The sequence below is a fragment of the Pipistrellus hanaki genome (genome assembly GCF_964339955.1).
Source record: "Pipistrellus hanaki genome assembly, chromosome: 12".
Classification (NCBI taxonomy): domain Eukaryota; kingdom Metazoa; phylum Chordata; class Mammalia; order Chiroptera; family Vespertilionidae; genus Pipistrellus; species Pipistrellus hanaki.
The window spans coordinates 27,497,847-27,522,381 of NC_140514.1; the positions used below are offsets into that span (position 1 = coordinate 27,497,847).

Here is a 24,535-nt window from a genome sequence, read left to right on the forward strand (position 1 = left end):
ATGCATCCTTAAGCATTCCACTGGGGAGGAGGGTGTGTTACAAAATTTAGACCAAAGAGACTAGAATTCCAGTTCTAGTGCCATGAGAAATTGAAAAATCAAGCCACTTTAACTTCAATGAGTCTTAGGTTATGTGTATAAATAGTTATGGCCCTGTGTATCTATAGTCATGTGTGGTTCAAACAAGAAGTATAAAGCATATCTCATGCCACACTTTCAAAAAAAAATTAAAGACAGACAGTTTAAGAGGAGAAAATCCTTATCTGATTCTGAAAAAGGCAAGACAGTATACACTGGTCACCTTGAAAAAGTCTTTCTCTAAAGAATCCCTATTACACTAAGTGTAAAGAGCAATAACTACTCCATTTTGTCAAGGACAATCATGTTTCTAAATAGATTTCAGCATTACATGTTTTAAAATAAGAAAACTCAGTTTCTAATTCTATAAATAATGCTCTCCAGGAAGCCACAAATAATTTTGTTTTAATAATCTTATAGCAGATGCACTGAATATTTTGATGATATTAGGATTTACAAATGAAATATAATGCCTAGAATTTATTTTAAAATGCTAAATTTTTGGAAGGGCAATGGGTAGAAGTATGGAAAGGCATTTCTAGGTCTGCCAACTTTTATGTATGTTTGAAATTCTCCATCGCAGAAAAGCAAATAAATAAATACACATACACACACACCCTCAAAAGCATACATTCTTTATAAAATTAGGTATGGTAAAATATCCCCCAGATTTTATTTATTTATATTTTTATTGAATCAGAGAGGAAGGGAGATGGAGATAAAGACAGAAACATCAATGATGAGAGAGAATCATTGATTGGCTGCCTCCTGCACTCCCTGTACTGAGGATGAGTCTGCAACCAGGCATATGCCCTTGACCAGAATGGAACCCAGGACCCTTCAATCCACAGACTGACACTTTATCCACTGAGTCAAACCAGCTAGGGTGTCCACTAGATTTTAAGTAAAGAATTTTTATTTCCAGTCACATACGGTTAATTTTTTATTAAAAGCTGGTATACTAGATAATCATTGACTTTTTAAATTCCAAAGTTGTCCACGTCTTCTCTAGTAAAACTCTAGTAAATGACTTGTAGTTATGCATTTCAAATTAACAAGGTTAGGCTAGGTCACAGCCACTGTTCTCACAACTGCCTAGTACTGGCACAAGAACAGGCATAGAGACCAATGGAACAGAAGAGAGAACCCAGAGATCGACCAAAGCCATTATGCTCAGTTAATATTTAACAAAAGAGGCATGAAATTACAATGGAGTTAAGACAGTCTCTTCAATAAATGGTGTTAGGAAAATTGGACAGATACATGCAAAAAAAAAAAAAATGAAACTAGACCACCATACACAAAAACAAACTCAAAATGGATAAAGGACTTAAACATAAGATGGAAAACCATAAAAATCCTAGAAGAAGCCATAGGCAGCAAAATAGCAGGCATTTGTTGTATCTTTACCAATACAGCTCCTAGGGCAATGGAAACCAAGGAGGAAATAAAGAAATGTGACTACATCAAAATAAAAAGCTTCTGCACAGCAAAATAAACCATCAACAAAACAACAAGAAAGCCCACTGCTTGGGAGAACATATTTGCCAACGTTATCTCCGATAAGTGTTTAATCTCCAAAATTTATTGGGAATTCGTACAACTTAACAAAAGGAAGATAAACAACCCAATAAAAAATGGGCAAAGAATCTAAATAGACACTTTTTGAAAGAGGACATACAGAAGGCCGAGAGATACAGGAAAAGATACTCAAAGTCACTAATCATCCAAGAGATGCAAATCAAAAGAACAATGTGGTACCATCTCACACCTGTCAGAATGGCTATCATCAACAAATCAACAAACAACAAGAGCTGGCGAGGATGTGGAGAAAAAGGAACCCTCTTGCACTGTTGGTGGGAATGCAGACCGGTGCAACCACTGTGGGAAACAGTATGTCATTTTCCTCAAAAAATTAAAAATGGAACTCCCATTTGACCCAGTGATCTTACATCTAGGAATATATCCCAAGAAAACAGAAATACTAATCAGAAAGGATTATGCACCCCTATGTTAATAGCAGCACAATTTACAATAGCTAAGATTTGGAAACAGTCCAAGTGCCCATCAGCAGATGAGTAGATTAGAAAACTATGGTACATCTACACAACGGAATACTATACTGCTGTAAAAAATAAGGAATTCTTATCATTTGCAACAGCTTGGATGGACCTAGAGAGCATTATGCTAAGTGAAATAAACCAGTCGGAGAAAGATAAATATCACATGATCTCACTCATTTGTGGAATATAACGAACAACATAAACTGATTAAAAAAAAAAAATCAGAGTCTCAGAGTCATAGAAGTGTGAACAAACTGTCCAACCTATGAGGGAAGGCAAGGGGTGAGGGGGTAAGAGATCAACCAAAGGACTTGTATGCATGCATATGAGCATAACCAATGGACACAGATAGTACGGGGGTGAGGGCATATGCTGGGGGGTGGGGGCAGCTGGGGAGGGGTCAATGGGGGAAAAAGGAGACTTATGTACTGCTTTAAACAATAAAGAATTTAAATTAAAAAATTAGGCTAAAATACATGATATACCTCAATAATACTTTGAATACCATGAATACTATGAATATACTTCAAAGAAGCTTCAAGTCAGACTATGAGGATTAAAACGAATGCTTACAACACATTTTTAACAATATTAAAGAATGCCTGCATTATAGTCTTAGGTTCAAAAAGGAATCCGAATTGTGCATACACATTAACCTGATGTCTAAAATCCTATGTCTGTGTACAAAAATTTAGAAGAAAGTTTTTTCAATATGAAAATGATTTAAGAAATCATTAGGGACTTTGATTTCCTCCTTTATATTTTTCCATATTCTACAAATTTTCTAGAAAGAAAAGCCCTGTACATTTAAAAAACAAACAAAAATGACACCACATTAAAACAAATATTCAGGTATGTGACCCCAGCTAAGAACAACTGCAAAACTACTGATATAATGATCATCATCATAATGATCAACATTCACATGCTTACTATATACACGGCACTATTTTTTTAAGTATTAAGAAATTCAACCCTCACAACAACCCTTCAAGGTACTTACTATTAATGTCCTCCCTTAACAAATGGAACTCGAAACAGTGAAATTTTAACTACTTTTGAATGTTTAGAAATGTTTAGAAAACATTTAAGTCTGAATTGCTTTCTTTGTAACTCAATTCACAAGGAATACAATAAAAGAAGTTCCATAAATATTTTAAGTTATATCTTAGCAAACCCACTGGATAAATATCATCGCTTACTATGTAGGAAATTTACCTAGGGTCCTAGAATTCGAAATTAGATTCTCAATTGTAAAACTAGAAAAAGTCTAATGGTAACAAATATGAGACATGTGTAGAAGTAATTATTAGAGCCAGACTGTAAACTGTCGTCAGACTTTATGTCTACCACGCCACCACTATATCCTCAGGGCCTGGTATAGTATTTTACACAAGGTAGGTGCTTAATAAATACCTGCTGAAGGAAGGAAAGCAGGTGGCAGAATCTAATATTGGGTAAGTAAGGAGTTATGGAACCTGTCTAATTCAAATAAATGGGACCTGAGTGTAACTTCAAGAAAGTATATCAGTATTAGCATAATCACAGCTATAATCCAAACAACTTTATTGTATAGTATATGCCCAGTTTTAGGACAGAAGACAAGTCAATAGTGGAGCTTAAGAAAAAAGAGTCAAGAGTTAAAAATTTATTTGGGGGCAGGGGTGTCTTTCATTAACTCCAGGGTATAACTGGGGCTAGACTGGTTGGTAGGTATAACCCTAAAATGGAGATAATTCTCCTCATATACTGATGAACATAAAACCATGGAGATCCTTAACTTGTTCTATTCTGGCTACATATTCACCTGAAACTCTTCCCACTAATTCTGACTTCCTATTTAGGTTTGAATAGAGTAAAAATATAGCTGACCAGTTAATATGACTTTTCTGTTCTATTTAGTAGATGGCTATACTTCTCAAAATAAACTAATAAATTGCTATTCTAGTTTCTTATGATACTAACAAAAAATAATGCCTAAACAACCAATCAAAAATCTGTGATTGCACTAACAAAAAAAGTTTCGTTGTAAGTTAAGCAAACATAATCAGACCCAGCAATGTGGAAATAACATATTGCTCTGTGAAATCATAGCTAGGGGCAGTTGGCCTGCTGAGACATCTCTAGCTAGGGAAAATAACTGCAATGAAATATCCAGAAATGTAAGCATAAATTCAACTTATTTATTCACCAATCCACTTAAGTAAAACAATATTGGGAATACCTTCAGAAAGTTCACTAGTTTTGGATATTTGTTCTAATTCCCAGCCAAGATGTAATGATTCATCCATACTTTGTTTCTGTGCCATTTCCAAAGTCATATTTTCTTCCATTAATTCCTCAATCTTTTTTCTATCCATATCACGTTCCTTTTTTGTTGGCAGGGAGTAAGGAGAAAAAAGAAAGCTAAGAAACAGTACAATCTCAAGCTCCTATTTTATTACTTAAACTAAATAATGAGGATAAATTTTGAATCGCTTAAAATTTTCACAGTTTAAAGGCAATAATCAGTTATTATAATCACAATTGGTCATTATACTGACCAGGTGTCTGATATCCTTTTAAAGTGAGCTGTGGGGACATGGAAAACATTTCTTCGTAGTTAATATATTAATTTAGTAATATAACAAGAGATTCTGACTCAATGCTAGTTTTATTTCTGTATTTTAAAGGCATTTTACAAAATAGCTTATTAGAGTTTATTTTTAAAATACACCAATAACACCCCTTTATAACAAAAGCAGAAGTTTCCACTACTCCCATGTCCATACAAAATTGCAAGCACTGAATTTATTTAGCTCATCTCTTCTTTGTTAAAGCATCTAAGACACTACCATCCTTTGTCATTACAGGGAAGTCAGATGACTCTTAGAATGCTTCCTTAGAGGTCATGTAATTGATCCACCTTACAATTCTTACCATTTCCATATCATGCAGTTTAGCCTTTAATTGTAAATTCTCTTTTTCTAATTCATGTAATTTATCAGAACGAGCTCGAGTTCCTTCTAATTGGTCTTCCAACATGGTTTTTGTTTCTAGCAAAACTTGATTGTCTTCTTTTAATTCCTAAAACATTTCAAATAGGCTTTATCACAAACATGTTAATATCTGTTAATTTTTCAAAGTTTGAAACATAAAAATTCTTGGTTGCAAAATAAGGCATTAATCTGTCTGACCAGAGGGGCTCAAGTGGTTGAGCATCGACCTACGCACAAGACGTTGCCAATTCTATTCCCAGTCAAGGCACATACCATGATTTCAGGATTGAACCCCCCTTTGGGGAGCGTGCAGGGGGCAGCCAACTGATGTTTCTGTCTCATCAATGTTTTTATCTCTCTCTTCCTCTCCCTTCCTCTAAAAAAAAAATCAATAAAAACTTATTTAAAAAAGACATTAATCTGTCTTTATTAACAGTTCTGTGCAAGAGTAAAGCTACTAAGTAATAAAAACACAGTTGATATTTTCTTGGCTTTAGAACACCCCCCCCCCCCAAAAAAAATTAAGCTATTATGCAAACAAAACATTCAGTATTTCTATTAGAATGAGTAATACTACTATAATTTCACATAAAATTGTCAGGGTACATTTAAATCCCTTAATCACAAGGAAAACAAACTAAGTACAGAGAGTCTTGCAGATATTTAAGATATAAATCTCCATAGAATTAGAACTTAATTTATTTGCTGAAATAGATTTAAAGAATTCTCTCCACTTAAACTGTAACTTAAAAGTGAAGGGTTTGGGTTTTTGAGTAAAATTCCAAGACTTTGAACTAATATTCACATAAATCATAAATAAAGGCTCTATTAATAAATATTTTACATATGCATCTTGAGAACATGTTTTAAATCCCTACATCTTTTTGAAGACATATGCTCACAATCTATCTTGAAGCTTTATGCCTATAATTTATAAGCTAACTACAAGAGAAAGTATATTAAAACAGAGGCATCTATAAGGATCCATTAACAGTGCCATATACTTATTTAAAAAATTGGCAAAGAATTAATATGTACCCTAACTTTATAGTCTATTTGGTCTATTTTTGATAACTTTCAGGCTCAACTGTTCTATGTTTTTTTATAAAGTTTTCATTTCTTAATTTTTGCATAGTTCTTCCTTCTTATCCACATAATAAACATGACCAAGATCTCCACTGTTTGCAGACAATGAAGAAATTAACTAAGAAAGGAAAAAAGGATGCAGATGCAAAGATTATCAATTTTTTATTGTCAATGTCAAACTAACTTCATGCAACATTGTCCAATAATCATTCAGTATAGAAAAACATTTCTTCTAATTTGTTTATATGATTTGTTGAGAGAGTGTATGAGCAGATGTGTACACACAAGTGACTTTGTTGATCCTAATTTAGCATTCTGAATTGAGTCAGCAATATGTCTGTTTTCACTCCTAGGACAAGTTTAAAATTAGTAAGAGAAACACTTTATTTTGACTAGGAGGGAAGGACCAAAAATCTGCTCTACCTATAATGTTAAATAACGGGATGAAAGAAGAGCCCCAAGACTTAAATAAAATTAATAATGTCCAAATATCCCCTTTTAAAATTCTAAGCAACAGGCTAATCTATCATAAAATAAACATCTAAATGTATTTATAGTTTGCTAAACATTTCAACAACTCCATTCATTTATTAAATGCATTTTCATTGAATTTTGAAAATCATAACACTTTTTAAAGAAATAAATTGTGAATGGTTTAAATTGTGCAACATACCTCAACTCTTGCTTTATAAAACTCAATATCATGTAGTCTTTCTTTATATCTGCTGACTTCACTTTCAAGCTTATCAACTCTGATTGCCTTCTCTCGAAGTGCATCTAATTCATCTCGATACATTCTTGCAGAGCGAGCATCCGAAAGCAAATTCATGTTCTAAACATAAATAAGTATCAATATTTTAAATATTATTTTCTATTTCCTTGGTCGCACAACTTGATGAATCTACTAAAAAATCAATATATTATATACTTTAGAAGTGTGAATTTGTGTTATGTAAATTATACCTCCATTAAGTTATTTTTTAATATGGGGAGATATAGCCCTGGCCAGTGTGACAAAGTGGTTAGAGCCTGGGCCTATGTACCAAAGGGTGTTGGGTTCCAATTCCCAGTCAAGGGCACACACCTGGGTTGTAGGCTCAATCTCTGGCCCCAGTAGGGGTGTGTGCAGGAGGCAACCATTCGATGTGTCTTTTTCACATCCACGTCTGTCTGTCTGTGTGTGTGTCTCTATCCCTTTCTTTCTGTCCCCTCCCCACACCCTGCCTTACCTCCCCCTTCCACTCTAAGAAATTTGGTATGTAAAAATTATTCAGGATGTTTTAAAATAAGTTAACCTTTACCTAACATAACCATTTGCAATTAATTTAAGATTAAAAGAAAGTTAACTTTAAAATACAGGACAGGAAACACAAAAAAGAGCCAAACTGTATTATTAAAGTTGGTCATTAGTTACTTTAGAGAAATAATGGTTCTATTCAGATATACTGTAACATACTATAATAAAATCCTGCTGATTTTTTAATGCTTCCAAGTAAAGTGATTAGTGCATATGTTTAATACATATCTTAATGCCATTTGAGTCAAATATTAAAATTCAAAAAAGCCTTCTTGCAATCTTTAATCCTTTAGAACACTAGTTATTAAAGTGTGATACAGGGACTTCTGTGGTTTCCTGAAATCCTTTCAGGGAGTTCATAAGGTCAAAACTATTTTCAAAACAATCCTAATACATTACTTATCTTTTTCACTCTCATTCTCTCATGAGGGCACAGTAGAGTTTTCTGAAGCTACATGGCATGTAGTATCTTAACTGAATAAATTCAGAAGTAGATTCCAGAATCTAGTAGTCTTCAATTAAGGCAGGCATTAAAGAGATTTGCAAAAATGTAAGAGTACTTTCTAGTTTTTGTTTTGTAAAATAATATTTACTTAAAATATAAACTTTATACTTTAAACTTTAACACTAAAGGCCGGGTGCACAAATTCCTGCACCAGTGGTCCCTCGGCCTGGCCTGTGGGATTGGGCCAAAACCGGCTCTCCAACATCCCGAGGGATCCTGGGTTGCGAGAGGGCACAGGCCAGGCTGAGGAACACCATTAGTGCAAAATCAGGGCTGGGGAGAGATACAGGAGGTTGGCCAGCCAGGGAGGGTCCCAGGGCATTGTCTGGCCCATCTCACTCAGTTTTGATCTGCGGGACCCCAGCAGCAAGCTAACCTACCAGTTGGAGCATCTGCCCCCTGGTGATCAGTGCACGTCATAGTGAGCGGTTAAGTGGCCTTAGCATATCATTAGCATATTATGCTTTGATTGGTTAAACAGACAACTGGACACTTAACATATCAGGTTTTTATTATATAGGATGGAATGGGTTGAATATTATTTTTAAAATGAATTAATAAATATTTTTTTAAATTCTTAGCTCTTATTTTTAATATAGTAAATACCAGTAGGTATAATCCTCACCAATTTTTAAGAGTGGAAGAAAGTCTTGATACCAAAAAGATTGAGACCACTGTTTTGGAGGTAACACTGATACAAAAAAAACCCTGTTACCAAGATGTGGAAGAGCAGACACCGCATATCTAGAAATAAAGATTATCATGTCCAATCTCACAGATCTGAAAGGTCAAAAAATAAAAAACAAAGAGAAAAGTCACAGTTTATGATCCTGCAAGTGCGGTATTCCCTGAAGTTAAAACGCAGATTAGGGGAGGTACAGGAAAGAAAATTGTCTGGCTTTACTTTAATTCGTACCAATGAGAACAAAACATTATGGAGTGATTAAAAGAAGTGAATTCTTAAACAAATCTTGGTTTAAGATGCAAAGAAAACAAGCTTTAGCAAAAAAATTTTAAGTAAAAAGTTTTATCTTATTTAATAGGAAAAGAATGAAAAATTAAAGGCATTCTGTCTTATATAACATAAAGTACCATCAGAGAGTGGAGACCTAGGGAGATATACATTAGCAGCTACAATTTATAGTGTAGTTGTTCTACCTTCAAAGCCCACAGAAGCCAATCACATAAAAAAGAGAAACTTGGAACTGCCCTAGTCCTCTGAGGCACCTTTGAATCTTAGCGAAGTTTAAACAGCACTGATATAAAGAGGGGGGAAAAAAATAAGGTCCACAGACCACAATTTCTGTTTTGGCTTTGGCATTTTTGAAGAGAAAAACACTGAAAAAAGTAATCACATCTCTTGAAGTCTCAGTAACCTCAGAAAGTATTAAGGTAAACGTTAGAAATTAAAAGAAGAAAAATCAATTTACAATTACTTAGTGGTCCTATGTGATAAATGTTTCAGGTACAAACCTCTTGCTGCAGCCTTTTTAGTTCTATTTCCATTTGCTCAAGTTCTTGTTTGCAGTCCAGCAATTGTTCAGTCTTTTCCTCCCTTAAATATAAAAAACATTAATTAAAAAGTAAGCTTACTGCTTTTAAAAATTATAATCACCTTCATGAATACAAATTATTATTACTAAATGTCTAGTTGAACACAGTGACTCCAACCCAGGGGAAAAAGACAAGGAAATGGATTTTAGGAATTTATGTGATTTGATGTCATCAATAAAACTCCCTCTAAAGTTCTCCAAAAGGCAAACCTCAATGATTAGCATCCTCAGAGTTCATAAGGTAGTTTCTCTCCATCTTTCCTGACATCCCCCTTTCCCATTCTTCTTTCTCTTTCTCCCTTTTTCATAGTCAAAACCAAATAAGCTGAACAAATTTTTATGCAATGCAATACTATCTGGGTCTGAGACTTATAAACGTCTCCAAACTATTTTCAACGTTCACAATGGCCTAAAGGAAATTATACCCTGCCACACAAATACCTAAATCTTTACAATTCTATTGGTTTCTTTCCTGAAGCCTATAAACATCCTCAAATTTTTCCTAATTTTTTTCTCTTTACACTTCTTTATTTTCTGTTTTCTATCTTCCCTTCAGAGCCAACCTCCTCAAAATCAAGTTTCCATTATCTCTACTTTTCAACTTTCTAAGATATTTTTTAGCACACCCAATTTATGTTTTTAATGTTTTTTTAAATTGTACTAGGGTGACATTGGTTAATAAAATTATACAGGTTTCAGGTATATTCAAAACTAAACTGGTGAATATAATAGAATCAATGGCATAAAATGGGAGGAGATTGATAATTCTCAGGGGGAAAGAAGTGTCTATGTGGGGGGTATGGGAAGAGACTGGACAAAAATCATATACCTATGGATGAGGAAGAGGAGGGGGAGGTAAGGGCAGAGGGTGGGGTGAGGACTAGGTGGAGGGGAGCTATGGGGGGGGGGGCAGGAAGGAGAAACAATTGTAATAATCTGAACAATAAGGATTTATTAAATAAAAAGTAAATAAAATAAAAAGTAAAAAAAGGAAATTATTTCTTCCAGCCAAAATGCAAATAATACTTTTACTCTGTATGTTAATAAATCAAAAGCAATTGTATTATAATGTAACACCCATAAGTAAGTTATTAGTTAATTTGCATGATCTCATTACAATTATTTATTTCATTAGGTCTAAGGCAATCTGAACTATTTTTATCCATCCTGATTTTCATACTTCATCATTTTAGTAAAGATATGTCTTAGCAAAAAGATGTAAAACAAATGTTAATGGAAGAAATCCACCAAGGAACAAATTTTCAAGGACAACAAAGATATTAGATACTATCTGATGAAATGCTAATTATTGGGAATGCTTGCTATATACAGCATATTTACTTATTAATAAAAATTTTTTACATTTTCCAATCAGCACATGAAAGACCAAATCTTATCAATCTCTTTTAAGATGTTTGGAATTTTAATACACTCCATGACCAAGTAATTTTCATTTAAAAATCAAATTCTAATATAGAGCAAAATGTTAAATGAATTCACAGCCAGCGTTGCAGCTCTAATTACATGCTTTATCTAAAGAAGATGGTGCTAAATTATATGGAACAAACTAGTGTTCACTGTTTAGGCTATCCATTAACTGCCAGTCAAACTAATAACAGCAATCGCTTCCCTAATTTTCCTGGTGCAGCTGTTTATAGAATATCTTGGGAGTGTTCACTTCAATAGATACATAATAAAGCAGACATCCACAATGTAGGCTGTATCTTTTTTTCCACATTTTTCCATAAACTGTGTATTTTTCTACCTTGCATATTTAATCAGTTTCTTAAACCAACTGCTTTAAACAATTAATAAATAAACTCAATCGCTATATTGTGACTTTAAATTTAAATCTATGCTCTAAAGCCCAAATTCCAGGGAAGAAAACAACAAAAAGGAAAAGCCCCAAACACAAAAATCCTTTGTTCTTTTTGAAGTGCAAAATAAAAAAATCCCTAGCAGAGATTGGTCGTCTTTACATGTGATTCACCAAGGAATGCCTATGTGACACATACTGACTTCTCTGTAATGTTCTTTGAAAGATAAATTTCACCAGCACTAACCAATCTGAATACTTACCACTGCTAAGTACATGAGTCAGGCATCTCAATTACTCAATGTAGAAGATACACAAAATTATTTGTAAAACTGTATGTCAACAATTCGGCCTTTTATAACATTAATTTTATCTTTTATATGTATTTTTGTTGATTTTAGAGAGAGGAAGAGATAGGAGGGAGAGAGGGGGAGAAAGAGAGAGGGGGGGGAAAGGGAGAGAAAAAGAGAGAGAGAGAGAGAGATTGATTGATTGATTATTGGCCACCTCCCTAATATGCCCCGACCAGGGATGGAATCCACAACTTGGGTATGTGCCCTGACTGGAATAGAACTCACCACCTTTCAATGCACAGGATGATGCTCCAACTAACTGAATCACACAGGCCAGGGCTAAAACATTAATTTTAAAAGAGCTAAACTTATTGATCTGTATCAGAGGTTGTCAATGTTTTTTATTTAAAGCATGTAAAAATAAAAACATTAAGGAGATCCCAATATGCCAAGGAAGAACATTATTTTATAAAAGAAAGGGCATTTATCACTAGATAAGTAGGGCATAAATCCGGAATTAAGGGCATCCTTTAAGTTTTTAAGATTTAGCATTAAGAAAACTTAATGCTGGTTTCCTTATTTTTCTCATTTCGACAAAAACTAATAAAATTGTAATTCAGGCCAGCAATTAAGAACTACTATCTCTATGCGATAAGCCTAAAAATATTGTTTAGGTCACCTTTCAACCATATAAATTCAATGAACCAAGAAAACTGGCAACTTACAATTCCTGCCTCAGCCTTCTTATCTTGGCCTTAGCATCTGCCAGTTCCACTGACAGATGTTGTCGACTTTCTGTCCGCTTCATGCCTGGAGAACCACAGGGTGACTGTGCGGACGAAGAGGCATGGGGTAGGAAATGAAGACCGTCCCGTTCTTCAGAGAGTTCTATGATAGTCTGAGGAAATGTGGAAATGAACACAAAATCTGAGTATTGTTCATATCAAAGACCTAAATACATTAACACTATTCACTGTCTCTAAGTACTATACTATAAGATCAAAACAATTCATTGATAAAAAAAAAAAACACAAAACTTAACTCTGTCATATTTAGTTGTCATTTTTATTTTATTTATTTTATATATATATATATATATATATATATATATATATATATATTTTTTTTTTTTTTTTTTTTTTTTTTTTTTTCACAGAGAGGAAGAGAGAGGGACAGAGTTAGAAACATCAATGAGAGAGAAACATCGATCAGCTGCCTCTTGCACACCCCCACAGATGACATGCCCACAACCAAGGTACATGCCCCTGACTGGAATCGAACCCGGGACCTTTCAGTCCGCAGGCTGACGCTCTATCCACTGAGCCAAACCGGTCTCGGCTAGTTGTCATTTTTAAAAGTTTGAATCACTAGATAGTGGGTAAGCTATTTAGTAGATAATATTAGGAGAAGACAATACTCTTTTCCATTCTTAGTTTAACAAATCAATCATAGTAAAATAACTCGACCAGATGGCAACTGCCAGAAAGGCATAAAAGACATTGATGTAGGAAAGAAATTAACCCAAGAATGATATATCTACAACTGTGCTGCCAAATATGGTAGCCAGTAGCACAAGTGGCTATTAAAATTTAAAAAATTAAAAATACAGTTCCTTAATCACACTAGTCACATTTCAAGTGCACAACAGCCATATGTAGCTAATGGTTACTATATTGGATAATGCAGAAATATAATCTTGCCATCATTACACAATTGGTCAATGCTCTAGAATTATAAACAGGGATCTCAGAGGGACCTAACTGAACCTCAGAGGTCTCGTTCAGTCCCTTAATTCTGCAAAGTAACTGAGGCACAAAGATTAACTTGTCCATAATCACACTCAGTAGCAATGCCAAGACTCCTGACCAGTCTCAACTCTATTATCTTACTCTCTCTCTCTCTCACAATAGTTCCAATCTGCTTCCCTTCTCAATGCTTCTCTTATCACTTTCTCTAGAAACCCTTTATGAAACACAAATCTCCTTCTAGTTATCCTAAATCTGAATTTTTAGGACTTTCTAATCTACATATCCCTCACTCAATCATATTTATCCATTCACCTAATTTTCCTTTTATTGGAAAATTCTCTTATTCTACCAATTTCTCAGACTTTGTTTTCTTTGGCAAACAGAAATTGTCTTCTATAGAAATTCAACTGTCCCTCTAGATCAGACAGACTGGGTGGGATTACCACCTCAGGACCATGAGATCACCATCCTCACTTAGTTTCTCATTACCAAGTCTTACACCACCCTCACTAAATCATGACTTTTCCTCTTCTTTTATTTTTTTAAAACCACACAGCAGATTTCATATCCTTATCCCTGAAATATATTTCAGCACCTGAATTAAGGTCTATCCAACTATCGCTTTCACAGATTCTATTAATAAAACACAGAATGTTACTTCCCAAGTTCTTTACTCTCTACAACTCCTCACCCATTCCCTATTTGGCACATACAGGCTTCTACAGTGAAGGCACCATTCCTCTTTTGCACCATGATTCCTTAACTATCTTTACTCCCATATCACCATACCTATGCCTGAACCTTTAATCATTCAACTCCCACTTTTTATTCAGTCAAACAATTTTTTCATGCTTAGAGTTCTTAATCAGCCTGGAACTACAAATAGGTCCTTAAATGTCACCCTTACTTTCTAATTTAACACTTATCATGCCATCTTTGGCTTGGCTCACTCTTTTGGGGGGGAAAAAGGGAAATATTTACAGAACTTTTAACTAGGGATTTTCGAACAAGATCTCATGATTAAATAACTTAACCAAAGTCACATATCTAATAATATATATAAAAGGAATTCAATTTCAAATCTGACTCTAACACTATGTTATTTTCTTAACCTACCATGATTTTTTTTTTCCATTCCTGCTCCAAGGTAATAAAGAACTCAAGAGAAAAACATAGCCTGACTACAGATCTATTTTCAATTAACTTCTTTCCAATGCTCATCCATCCTTTTATAGAAAATCTTTCTGATTTCCTGACAAATTTCCCCATAATGGCTATTGTAAATATCAATATAATTCATTTTCTTTATTTTTTTAATAAAAATATTTTATTGATTTTTTACAGAGAGGAAGAGAGAGGGGTAGAGAGTTAGAAACATCGATGAGAGAGAATCATCAATCAGCTGCCTCCTGAACAGCCCCCCCACTGGGGATTTGCCCACAACCAAGGTACATGCCCTGCCTGAAATCGAACCTGGGGCCCCTCAGTCCGCAGGCCGACGCTCTATCCACTGAGCCAAACCCGGTTTCGGCCATTTTCTTTACTTAAGACTTCAACTGCAAACAGCTATCATTACTTCCAACAAATGACCTCTCCTCCAACTTGACTAAGAAACAAAACCACTTGAGATTAACGCCTCCATTTTTTAAGTATCTCTTGTTCCCTACACATAATCTTTATTTCTATAACATTTTCAATTGGCTTTTTTTCTCCTTGTTCTTCAAAGGTATACATACAAGTTCCTTCTATATAGGAAAAAAAAAAATCACATTTCTTTCTTGCTACTCTTCTATTTCTCTTTCAGTGGTATTTTTTGAAAGACAGTTTATATGTTCATTGACAATAATTCATCCTATCCACTCATCCAGTATGTCTAGCCCAACTTCCCTGTCACTGTGCATAGTGCTGTTAATCTCCATAGTAGCCCAGGCTCAATTTTCATGGAGTCAATTTTTATTGGTTAATTTTCTTTCTGTCTCAATTATCTGTAATTTTGTCTCCTAACCTTTCCTAACTCTAACAATAGTACCTGTACACAGTGTTTAACATTTGTTTCACACACAAATAAATTAGAACTTAATTGTTAACTTTTATTTTTCATTTGCCATGCATTTTTTTCCAGTAAACCAAATAATATTTCTTATACCGCCTTTGTACCTCTCATCATATCCAGCATATTAATGAGCTGCTCAAACATATTATACCTGAGTAATTGATAAAATGGAGAACTCAAGAAAAAGACTGAAGACACATACTACAATTGAACTAAAAAGATGGTAAAATGGAGATATCAAGAGGTTCCAGATGCCAATGAACAGAGCACAAAAAAGCTATGGGCTGAAAAAATATTTTTAAAAAGAAAAAAAGGAAAGAAAGAAAACTGTTACTAAGAATTAACAGCATATAGAGGTATTTTCCATTGAAGACTATGTAAGCACTTTGACTTTCCTCTAATGATGGTAGTTTCTTCAGCTGAAGGCCTCTGGACATTTTCCCAAAAATCTGACAGGAAATGTCATTAAAGCATACCTTCAATTAAATAAGTCTTCTCTGATCTTTCAGATCCTAGACATTCCACTAGCAGCTGCAAGTAATATCTTCTTTCTTTAAATTCCTATAGTATTTAAGTACGTCTTTTCTTGGTATTTATAACTTTCAACATTTTATTACAATTAATTATTCTATGAAAATAACTTCCCTAATTAGATTGTAACAATCCTTGGTTCTTTTTTTAATGTTTATCAGTTTGTTGCTCCCAAGTACTCTATCACAAAAAGCAGGTATTTATAATATATACTAGAAGCCTGGTGCACAAAATTCGTGCACAGGGGGTAGGGGAGTGTCCCTCAGCCCAGTCTGCACCCTCTCCAATTTGGGACACCCAGAGGGAGGTCCGACTGCCTGTTTAGGCCTGATCCTAAATGGGCAGTTGGACATCCCTCTCACAATCCAGGTCTGCTGACTCCTAACTGCCCACCTGCCTGCCTGGCCCTAACCGCTTCTGCCTACCAGCCTGATCACCCCCTAACCACTCCCCTGCCAGTCTGATTGAAGCCTAACTGCTCCCCAGCCAGCATGTTTGCCACTAACTGCCCTCCCAGCAAGCCTGGTACCCCCAGTTGCCCTTTCCTGCAAGCTTGGTTACCCCCAACTTCCCTCCTCTGCCGGCTCTGTCATCCCTAATTGCCCTGCCCTGAAGCTTGATTGCCCCCAACAACTTTCCCTTGCAGCCCTGGTCTCTCCCAACTGCCCTCCCTTGTTGGTCTGATCTCCCACAACTGCCCTCTCTTGCAGGCCTGGTCCCTCGCAACTGCCTTCCCCTGCTGGCCATCTTGTGTCCACATGGGGACAGGATCTTTGACTACATGGGGGCAGCCATCTTGTGTGTTGGAGTGAATCAATTTGCATATTACTCTTTTATTAAGATAGGACAGAGGCCTGGTACATGGGAGGGGGCCAGCTGGTTTGCCCTGAAGGGTGTTCTGGATCATGATCGGGGTTCTCTTGGGGCAGGGGGCGGCCTGGGCAAGGAGCTTGCGGTGGTTTGCAGGCCGGCCACGTCCCCCAGTGACCCAATTGGAGGCCCTGGTATCTGGGATTTATTTATCTTCTATAATTGAAACTTTGTAGCCTGGAGTGGAGCCAAGCCTCCAGCTTGCTCCATGGCCACAGCCATTTTTGTTGGGATTTATTTATCTTCTATAATTGAAACTTCGTGGCCTTGAGTGGAGGCCTGGTCCCACCAAGGTGTGTGGAAACCTTGGCTTTCTCCATTGCCGGGGGCAACTCAAACCACCTGCTCTCTCCAGCTCCATGGCTGCCACCATTTTTCTTGGGATTTATCTTCTATAATTGAAACTTTGTAGCCTTGAGTGGAGGCCAGAGCCCACCAGGGTGTGTGGAAAGCGTGGCTTCCTCCATTGCCAGGGAAACTCAAGCCTCCTGATCACTCGGTGGCCGCAGCCATCTTGGTTGGGGTCAATTTTCATACTTGCTCCCGATTGGTTGGTGGGTGTGGCTTGTGGGTGTACTAGAGTGATGGTTAATTTGCATATTGCTATTTTATTAGAAAGATTAAAGAATGAACATTAAAAAATACATCAATGCTAAGAAAAAATATTCAGGTGAACTAATAATTCTACTTATAGAACTCATTATTAAGGGAAAGAATCTAAGATGTATTCATCACAAACATGGACTTAGGCAAAGGTATTATAATGATTAAGAACATACGCACAGGAGTTACTTCTCTCCTCTCAAGGATCTTCATCCATAAAATGGGGTGATTGTGCAGACTTAAGAGTATATGCTAAACTTAACACAGAGCTTGACATAAAATAAACGGAAATCTTAAATTCGTCAAAATCTCCTATTTGGTTTTTAGTAAAAAGAGAGGCCTGAAAAGATCATTGTTCCATAGCATTAATAATGAAAAGATGAAGAGTCATTAAAGACAGGGTGATCAAATTATGCTATTTAGATTAAAGTGAAACAACTATGACAAAAGATCAATCAAAACAAAATTGTCTTTTCTGATTAGTCCTGATGACCCAAATCAAAGTTCTCCCTTTCCCCCTCCCCCAAGAGAACTGGGATTAAATCAGCTAGCAACTTGTTTCCTGAATACCATAGACAGGAGAATGAGACTGGTTCTTTTTTCCTTGTTAGAAAAACAAATTCAACAAAAATGCTTAATTGGGCAAGTTTTAAAAAGGTTTTTCAAATAATCTATATGGTGTTTATTATTCTTTTTAATTTTAACAGAGAATGTAATGACACATATTTTGTTCACATTTTTCCAAAATAATGTACCGCATCTTACCATATTAATCAGTTCATGTAAGTGAGATTAATTTATCAATGATATAAAACCAAAGTATAGATTTTTTTTAAAATTAATTTCGGAGAGAGGAAGAAAGAGGGAAAGAGAGATAGAAACATGAATGATGAGAGAGAATCATTGATTGGCTGCCTCCTGCATGCCCTTGCCAGGCATGTGTCCTGACTGGGAATCAATCCGAACCCTCCTGGTTCATAGGCTAATGCTCAACCACTGAGACACAGGAGCCGGGCCAAAGTATAGATTTTTAGAAGTAATTCCTCAGAAATTGGAGAACACCTTAACAGAATACCTTTAATATCTTGACATACAAAAGGATGTTCTAGAAATGAATAAAGTGATGAAAAGATACTAATATAAAAAAAGATACAGCATATGGTTCAAAAATCAGATTGAAAATGAAACAAAATTCAAGGTAAATTTGATATATACCGGTACTAGAGATTTTTTTTCAATTTACTCTTTTCTTTCTTCAGTCTCACTGTATTAGCTTTTTAAAAAATTTAATTGTTGCTCTAAAATATTTCTTTATTTCCTATATTGTCTTCTTCAATGACTGAAGAAAAACTGAAAATTCTCATCAGAACTGAATATATTCTAAAGAGACATGAAAGTTTTGTTCATAAAAATAAATCTTTAGGAATTTCTTCTATATAGTCTTTTATTTGTCCCAAGAGTAATCAAATTCTGTATAAATCAGCTCAAAACTGTCTCCATGTAAATGGAACAAATGATCAAAGCTATACATTCTCCTGAATGGCAAAGTACTTTGGTCTGATATTCAGAAAATATTACTCACCACCACATGCACTGAAGTCTAGACTCCTCTGAAAATTACAAGCTGTTTTCAGAGAGTGCAGGCAAAAAATTCTGGAGCAATTTTTCCTCTTTTTAAAAAGCAAAGTACTGTCTTAAAAGAGTTTATAATAATTCTCTTTTTTAAAAATCACACCTCATTATACTGACTACAAAAATTTGAGAACTTTTGTGAGATATTTTATACATAACACCTGTTATTCTCCTTTTATTAACACTTCTTTTTCCAACCTCATGTGGTAATAAAACTAAAAATTATCCTTAAGTAAATTCTTATGCTTCAAGGCAATGATTTTTCCACTTACATCAACAATATTTTCAGTTTCACACTTTTGTACTGTTGCCAAGCTAAGGAGATGACTTAAGAAAACACAGGGGGGGAAATCAGAGTAATAATTTAAAAAGAAAGGAAGAAAGAAACCCTAATTGTAATCTGTTTACTAGTTTACTGTTTAATTTTATCTAATATGGGGCTCTTATGTCCTTTCTGGTTCCTACCTTGCACAAAAAAAAGGTATACAGTATTTTAATAAATGATGTATTAATTCTGTAGTGTTTCTAAATGCTACTTTTCTCTTTTTTAGGAAGCAAACTTTGGTAATATACTGAAAGAAATGTACAAACCTCTGAATGTTCATCTCTCTCATCTATAAGTCTTTTTAGATGCAACACCATATTTTTCAAGAGTGGTTCTATTTCCTCCTGAGACATATCAGTAACTTCCATCCATTGCAAATCAAACACATTTTCCTGATTATGGGTAACCTTTAGAAAAACAACCAAGATAAATAACTTTTAAAATGGCTAATACTTAAAATCTATTTCATTTTAGCAAAATATTAGCTCAAATATTATGTCCCATATAATAAAAATATAAAAAGCAAATATGATGTTTAAAAAGTAATGAGTGATGAAAAAGCTACTACTAAAAATTATTTTTAAAAACATTATTTTTTAATATAAAATTTTAAATAAATTTCTATTTCTTTTCCAGTCAATTAAAAAAATAAGATATTTAATTCAAAGCATTTTTAAAGGAAGGTAACATTGATTCTGACAACTGCTTTAACAAAATCAATTTAACTTTTCATTAGATAATACTAAATGTACTGTACTTTAATTCAAAAGCAAAAGTTTTTAATCATATAGGATATATGTTCTTATATTTTTATACTTATAAAACTAATTTGTTATAAATTCTGAAGATGACACCATCACAGAACTTAAGGAGAAAAGAACTCCTAGTATAAAGGTTTTTTAAAAAAATGAAAATTATATAAGTGAAATACTTAGTTCTTACTTTCCTTTTCTCATCATGATTCTGATATTTTGCTTTAACTTTCGCATTAAGCAGCAAAAATAACATTTTCAAGAATGTTGGCAAATTTAGTGACTTGCAACAATTAGCATTTATCTAAAATAAAATACAAGCCACAGAGCTAGCATAAACAAGCAAACACATATAAGGGGAAACTACCAATAAAACCATATTTTATAGAGTTTTACCATGCATACTGTTGACAATAATATTACTGACAAGAAAGCTGGGATCTCTGAATGTTAACTAAGAGAAAAGATGACATATGGGAACACAAAGTTATTTAAATACATAATATTTTAAACACTACCAATTTTAACTATTTAAAAATCCTCTCCCTTCCCTTTCCCTTAGTTCTCTTTATAACCAGCATGCAAAATTTAGCATGCTCTAATTCTAAAAAGTCTTGTAAAATATACAAGATTATTAAAGGACCAAGTCTAGATAAATGCAGAAACAGCAGCTTTTAAAAGCATTCTTAACAAATAAATATATAACTTCAATTACTTGACGTTGCACAATATGTACTAGACAATATATACTAGATTTAAGTTTTTATAAAGATATTACAAATCACCATTTATAGTCCAAGTAAAAGTTTCAATAAAAATTATGCTGTGTCCATTCATTTAAAGTAAAAATCACTGGATGACAAAATACTATAGTAATCATCTTAGCTCACTTTAGTTTTGAATTACATGCAATGATCTACTTTCTGCTGCTTCCATTTACTATACTATTTATTCTGTGCTATCTATAAAAGACATATACTTCATTCCTCAAATAACATTTTTTGTCTATGTCTCTCTGTATAAACACAAAAGTACGTTTATGGTTAGCACTATGCCACATATAAGATGATTGATTCATTTAAGAAACTGTCTCTAAAGAGAAGATGGCAATTTGTCTAAAAGCAGGGCTCATCTATATTTGACCTTGATTTGCTCTTGCTTATCCTATGACTTTGGGAGATTACATATATAAACACACCACAGCTTCATAAAAATTGTACACACGTTATTACCTCTTGAATATGTGCTGCAACTGCTGCTTTTGTATCAAAATCTAATCCTTGAATTCTTTCAATAAATTCTTCTTTTTTCTGACACTAAAAGAAATGAATAAAGTTATCGTTTATAGGGTATAGTACTTAACATGTTGTACATAACTGAAAACTCGTCAGGGTAAAACTCTTGGCTATGTTTTGAACAGTACAATGAGGGTTTTGTTTTGTTTTGCATTTAAATGGTCTCTTTAATATGCTTACCTAATAAAAAGATAACAATTTAGAAGTATTTATTTAAAAGGCAAGGCATTGAAAATCCATACTATTTTTATGCCTCAAAGTTCTAAAGAGGGAAACTATTACACAACCCATCTGAGGTCAGTACAATATTATTATGCTAACTTTACAAACAGAGAAGTAAAGAATCAAGAACTTGTTTCAGGGAGGATAAGTTACTTGCCAAAAAACACAGTGAGTCAGTGGCAGAATTCGGAATACAGCCAAAATGCTCAGTCAGTCTTTGGCTATCATCAAACAACACAGCCTTTCTTCTTGGAAAAAAATTGTAAGCAATTTTTACCTCAAGCTTACAATTCATTCTCACATCTTTAGCCTATCAATCTAAGAAACCTACTTTTGTATACCAGCTCAACATTTATAAGGCACTACCATAAATATTTGACTTGCTTATAACAAAGTTACCAGGGGCAAATTTTAAAAATGTATATACAAGTACACAAGTGTCAAGTGGAATAAAGGCAGCATTTGTGTAACATTTTAAAGACATTATATAAATTAAAAATATTAAAATGCAAAGCCAAACTTTTTCTTTCTAAACAGTATTAAATAGCAGTTTAACATGCACCTTAATCTCTGCCTCCCCTCTACATCTCTTACACTGCACTCATTCCAACTGCTAGCGTAACTGTATTCCTCCAGCTACCAAATGAGAAGTGCATACAAAATAACCAGCACTGCCTTGTCTCGCCCAGTGGTATCCCCTGGGCCAATTACTGAACACTAGTGAAGACTCTATACTCACAAAAAGAAAATCAACTCTTTGATCATTAAGAAACCTAGCAAGATTCTGATTTATATTTACATATTCATTACATCAAATCGTAACATCCTATTCTATTGCCACACAATTTAACTTAACTACATTTCCATTAATGCAGAAAGTTCTATATCGTGTAAAAACAAAATTATTAGGATGACATAATAATATTTAAAATTAAATGACCAGGAACGTGCAATTCCTAGCTGTAACTAAAAAAGGAAGCCAAAATTTGGGATATAAAACAAAAATTTGTTTAAAAACAAGAATTTTTATGTATAAGTAATATTTGACAGGCCTAATAAGAACAATAAGAATGACTTTGGACAGTACATTTGAAACATATATAAAATAACTTTTTATGTAGGATATAAAAAATAAAATCTTCAATTTAATGCTTTTGAAAATGTTAACTTTTTTTTTGATGGCTGTCTGAGCTAATGAGCATATAAAATAGTGAGAGACTATTACTCACTAAAGAGACAGTCCCCCAATTCAACTGTCATATCTGTCTGCCTTCAATTTTTTTTTTTTTTTCATAGAACGCTGTCTCCTGCATGTCCCCTATTGGGGATAGAGCCTGCAACCCAGACATATGCCCTGACGGGAATCTAACCTGGACCTCCTGATTCATAGGTCCAAGCTCTACCACTGAGCCACACCAGCCTGGCTGTCTCTCTTCAATTTAAACTAAACAGAAACTCTTTACTTTCCTAACTCCTAAAGCTTCTGTTTCTTTATTTACACTATCTTTAGGAGCTCAACCTTTAACACAGTCATAACATAAATCAATAAGATTCTTCCTTTACACTTAAAATATCCACAAAGTCTTAAGAATGCTGAAATGCTTTATAAATAGGTTAGGCTTTTTTAAAGAATATAGAATGAATGTCATAGAATTTTGAAGAGCAGAAAAGAGAAAGATTATCAAGATGGAAAAGAGAATGAGAGAAGATTCAAACTCTGAAGCTGAATAATCAGACCAAATGTTTTATATCAGTGCTGTCCACACAGAAACCACATGGCTACTTAGTGTGGATGGACCTCAAGAAGAAACAGGAAACCTTTTTTTTTTTTTTTTTTTTTTTTTGCCAAGGGCCATGTGGAAATTTATAACATCATTCATGGGCCATACAAAATTATCAACTTGAAAACTAGCCTGCTACATTTGGTCAAACATTTAATTATTTCACCCCAAATGCCTTGGCAGGGCTAGACCAAATGATTTCTCGGCCTTATCGGGCCCTCAGGCCAGACGTTCCTCACCCTTGACCTAGAGGGTATTATGTTAAGTGAAATAAGTCACACAGAGAAAGGCAAATACCATATAATTTCACTTATATTTGGGATCTAATTTAAAAACATATAAACACACAAATAAAACAGAAACAGATCCATAGAAACAGAAAATCGACTGATGGTTGCCAGAGGAAATGAGGTTTGGGGGACTGGGTGAAAAAGGTGAAAGGATTGAGAACTACAGATCTGTAGTTACAAAGTAGTGTAAACTACAGCATAGGGAATATAGTCAATAACATTGTAATAACTATGTATGGTGCCAGGTGGGTACTGGAAATATTGGGGGAATACTTTGTAAAGTCTATTATTGTCTAAGTACAATGCTGTACAAAATAGAAAATTAAAAAATAACAATATTGAATGTAAACTATAATTTAAAAACTCTTAAAAATCAATAAAAAGAAAATAATATCCTCTATTTTCTAGCTTACTTTACAATGTCATACTGATGCATATTTTTAATTATTCTTTTACACAACTTTCCCATTCTGTGCCTTCTCTAATGCCTTAATCTCCTCAAATATTCTTCCTTCCTATTCCAATGACTATTTGAAGTAATATCTACCTTATAAACCCTTCCCAGATTATGTGAATCTAAAGTACAGAGAATCATAACCAGCTGATATATTAATAGGAAAAATTAACAATACTTAACATTGCCTGAAAATCTTGTTTTAATTGCATGTACATATCTAATATGATAATTGGTGATTTCTAGCATGGCTTAAGTAGTATTTTTGTTTGTGTGTTAAATATATTTTTATTGATTTCAGAGAGGAAAG

General features: G+C 34.2%; 1 protein-coding gene across 8 annotated transcripts in view; it reads right to left on the reverse strand.

Annotated features, from left to right (window-relative positions):
• The window catches only part of CCDC88A (coiled-coil domain containing 88A), a 97,184-nt gene that overhangs the window by 42,677 nt on the left and 29,972 nt on the right, over positions 1–24,535 (reverse strand). For all 8 annotated transcript variants that reach the window (XM_084900794.1, XM_084900796.1, XM_084900795.1 and 5 more), the window contains exons 6-12: positions 21,416–21,499; positions 19,698–19,838; positions 12,395–12,567; positions 9,481–9,562; positions 6,879–7,037; positions 5,061–5,207; positions 4,366–4,510 (exon numbers count right to left, since the gene is read on the reverse strand). In XM_084900794.1, the coding sequence (XP_084756920.1) occupies positions 4,366–4,510; positions 5,061–5,207; positions 6,879–7,037; positions 9,481–9,562; positions 12,395–12,567; positions 19,698–19,838; positions 21,416–21,499 (931 nt within the window). The remainder of the gene's footprint in view (positions 1–4,365; positions 4,511–5,060; positions 5,208–6,878; positions 7,038–9,480; positions 9,563–12,394; positions 12,568–19,697; positions 19,839–21,415; positions 21,500–24,535) is intronic.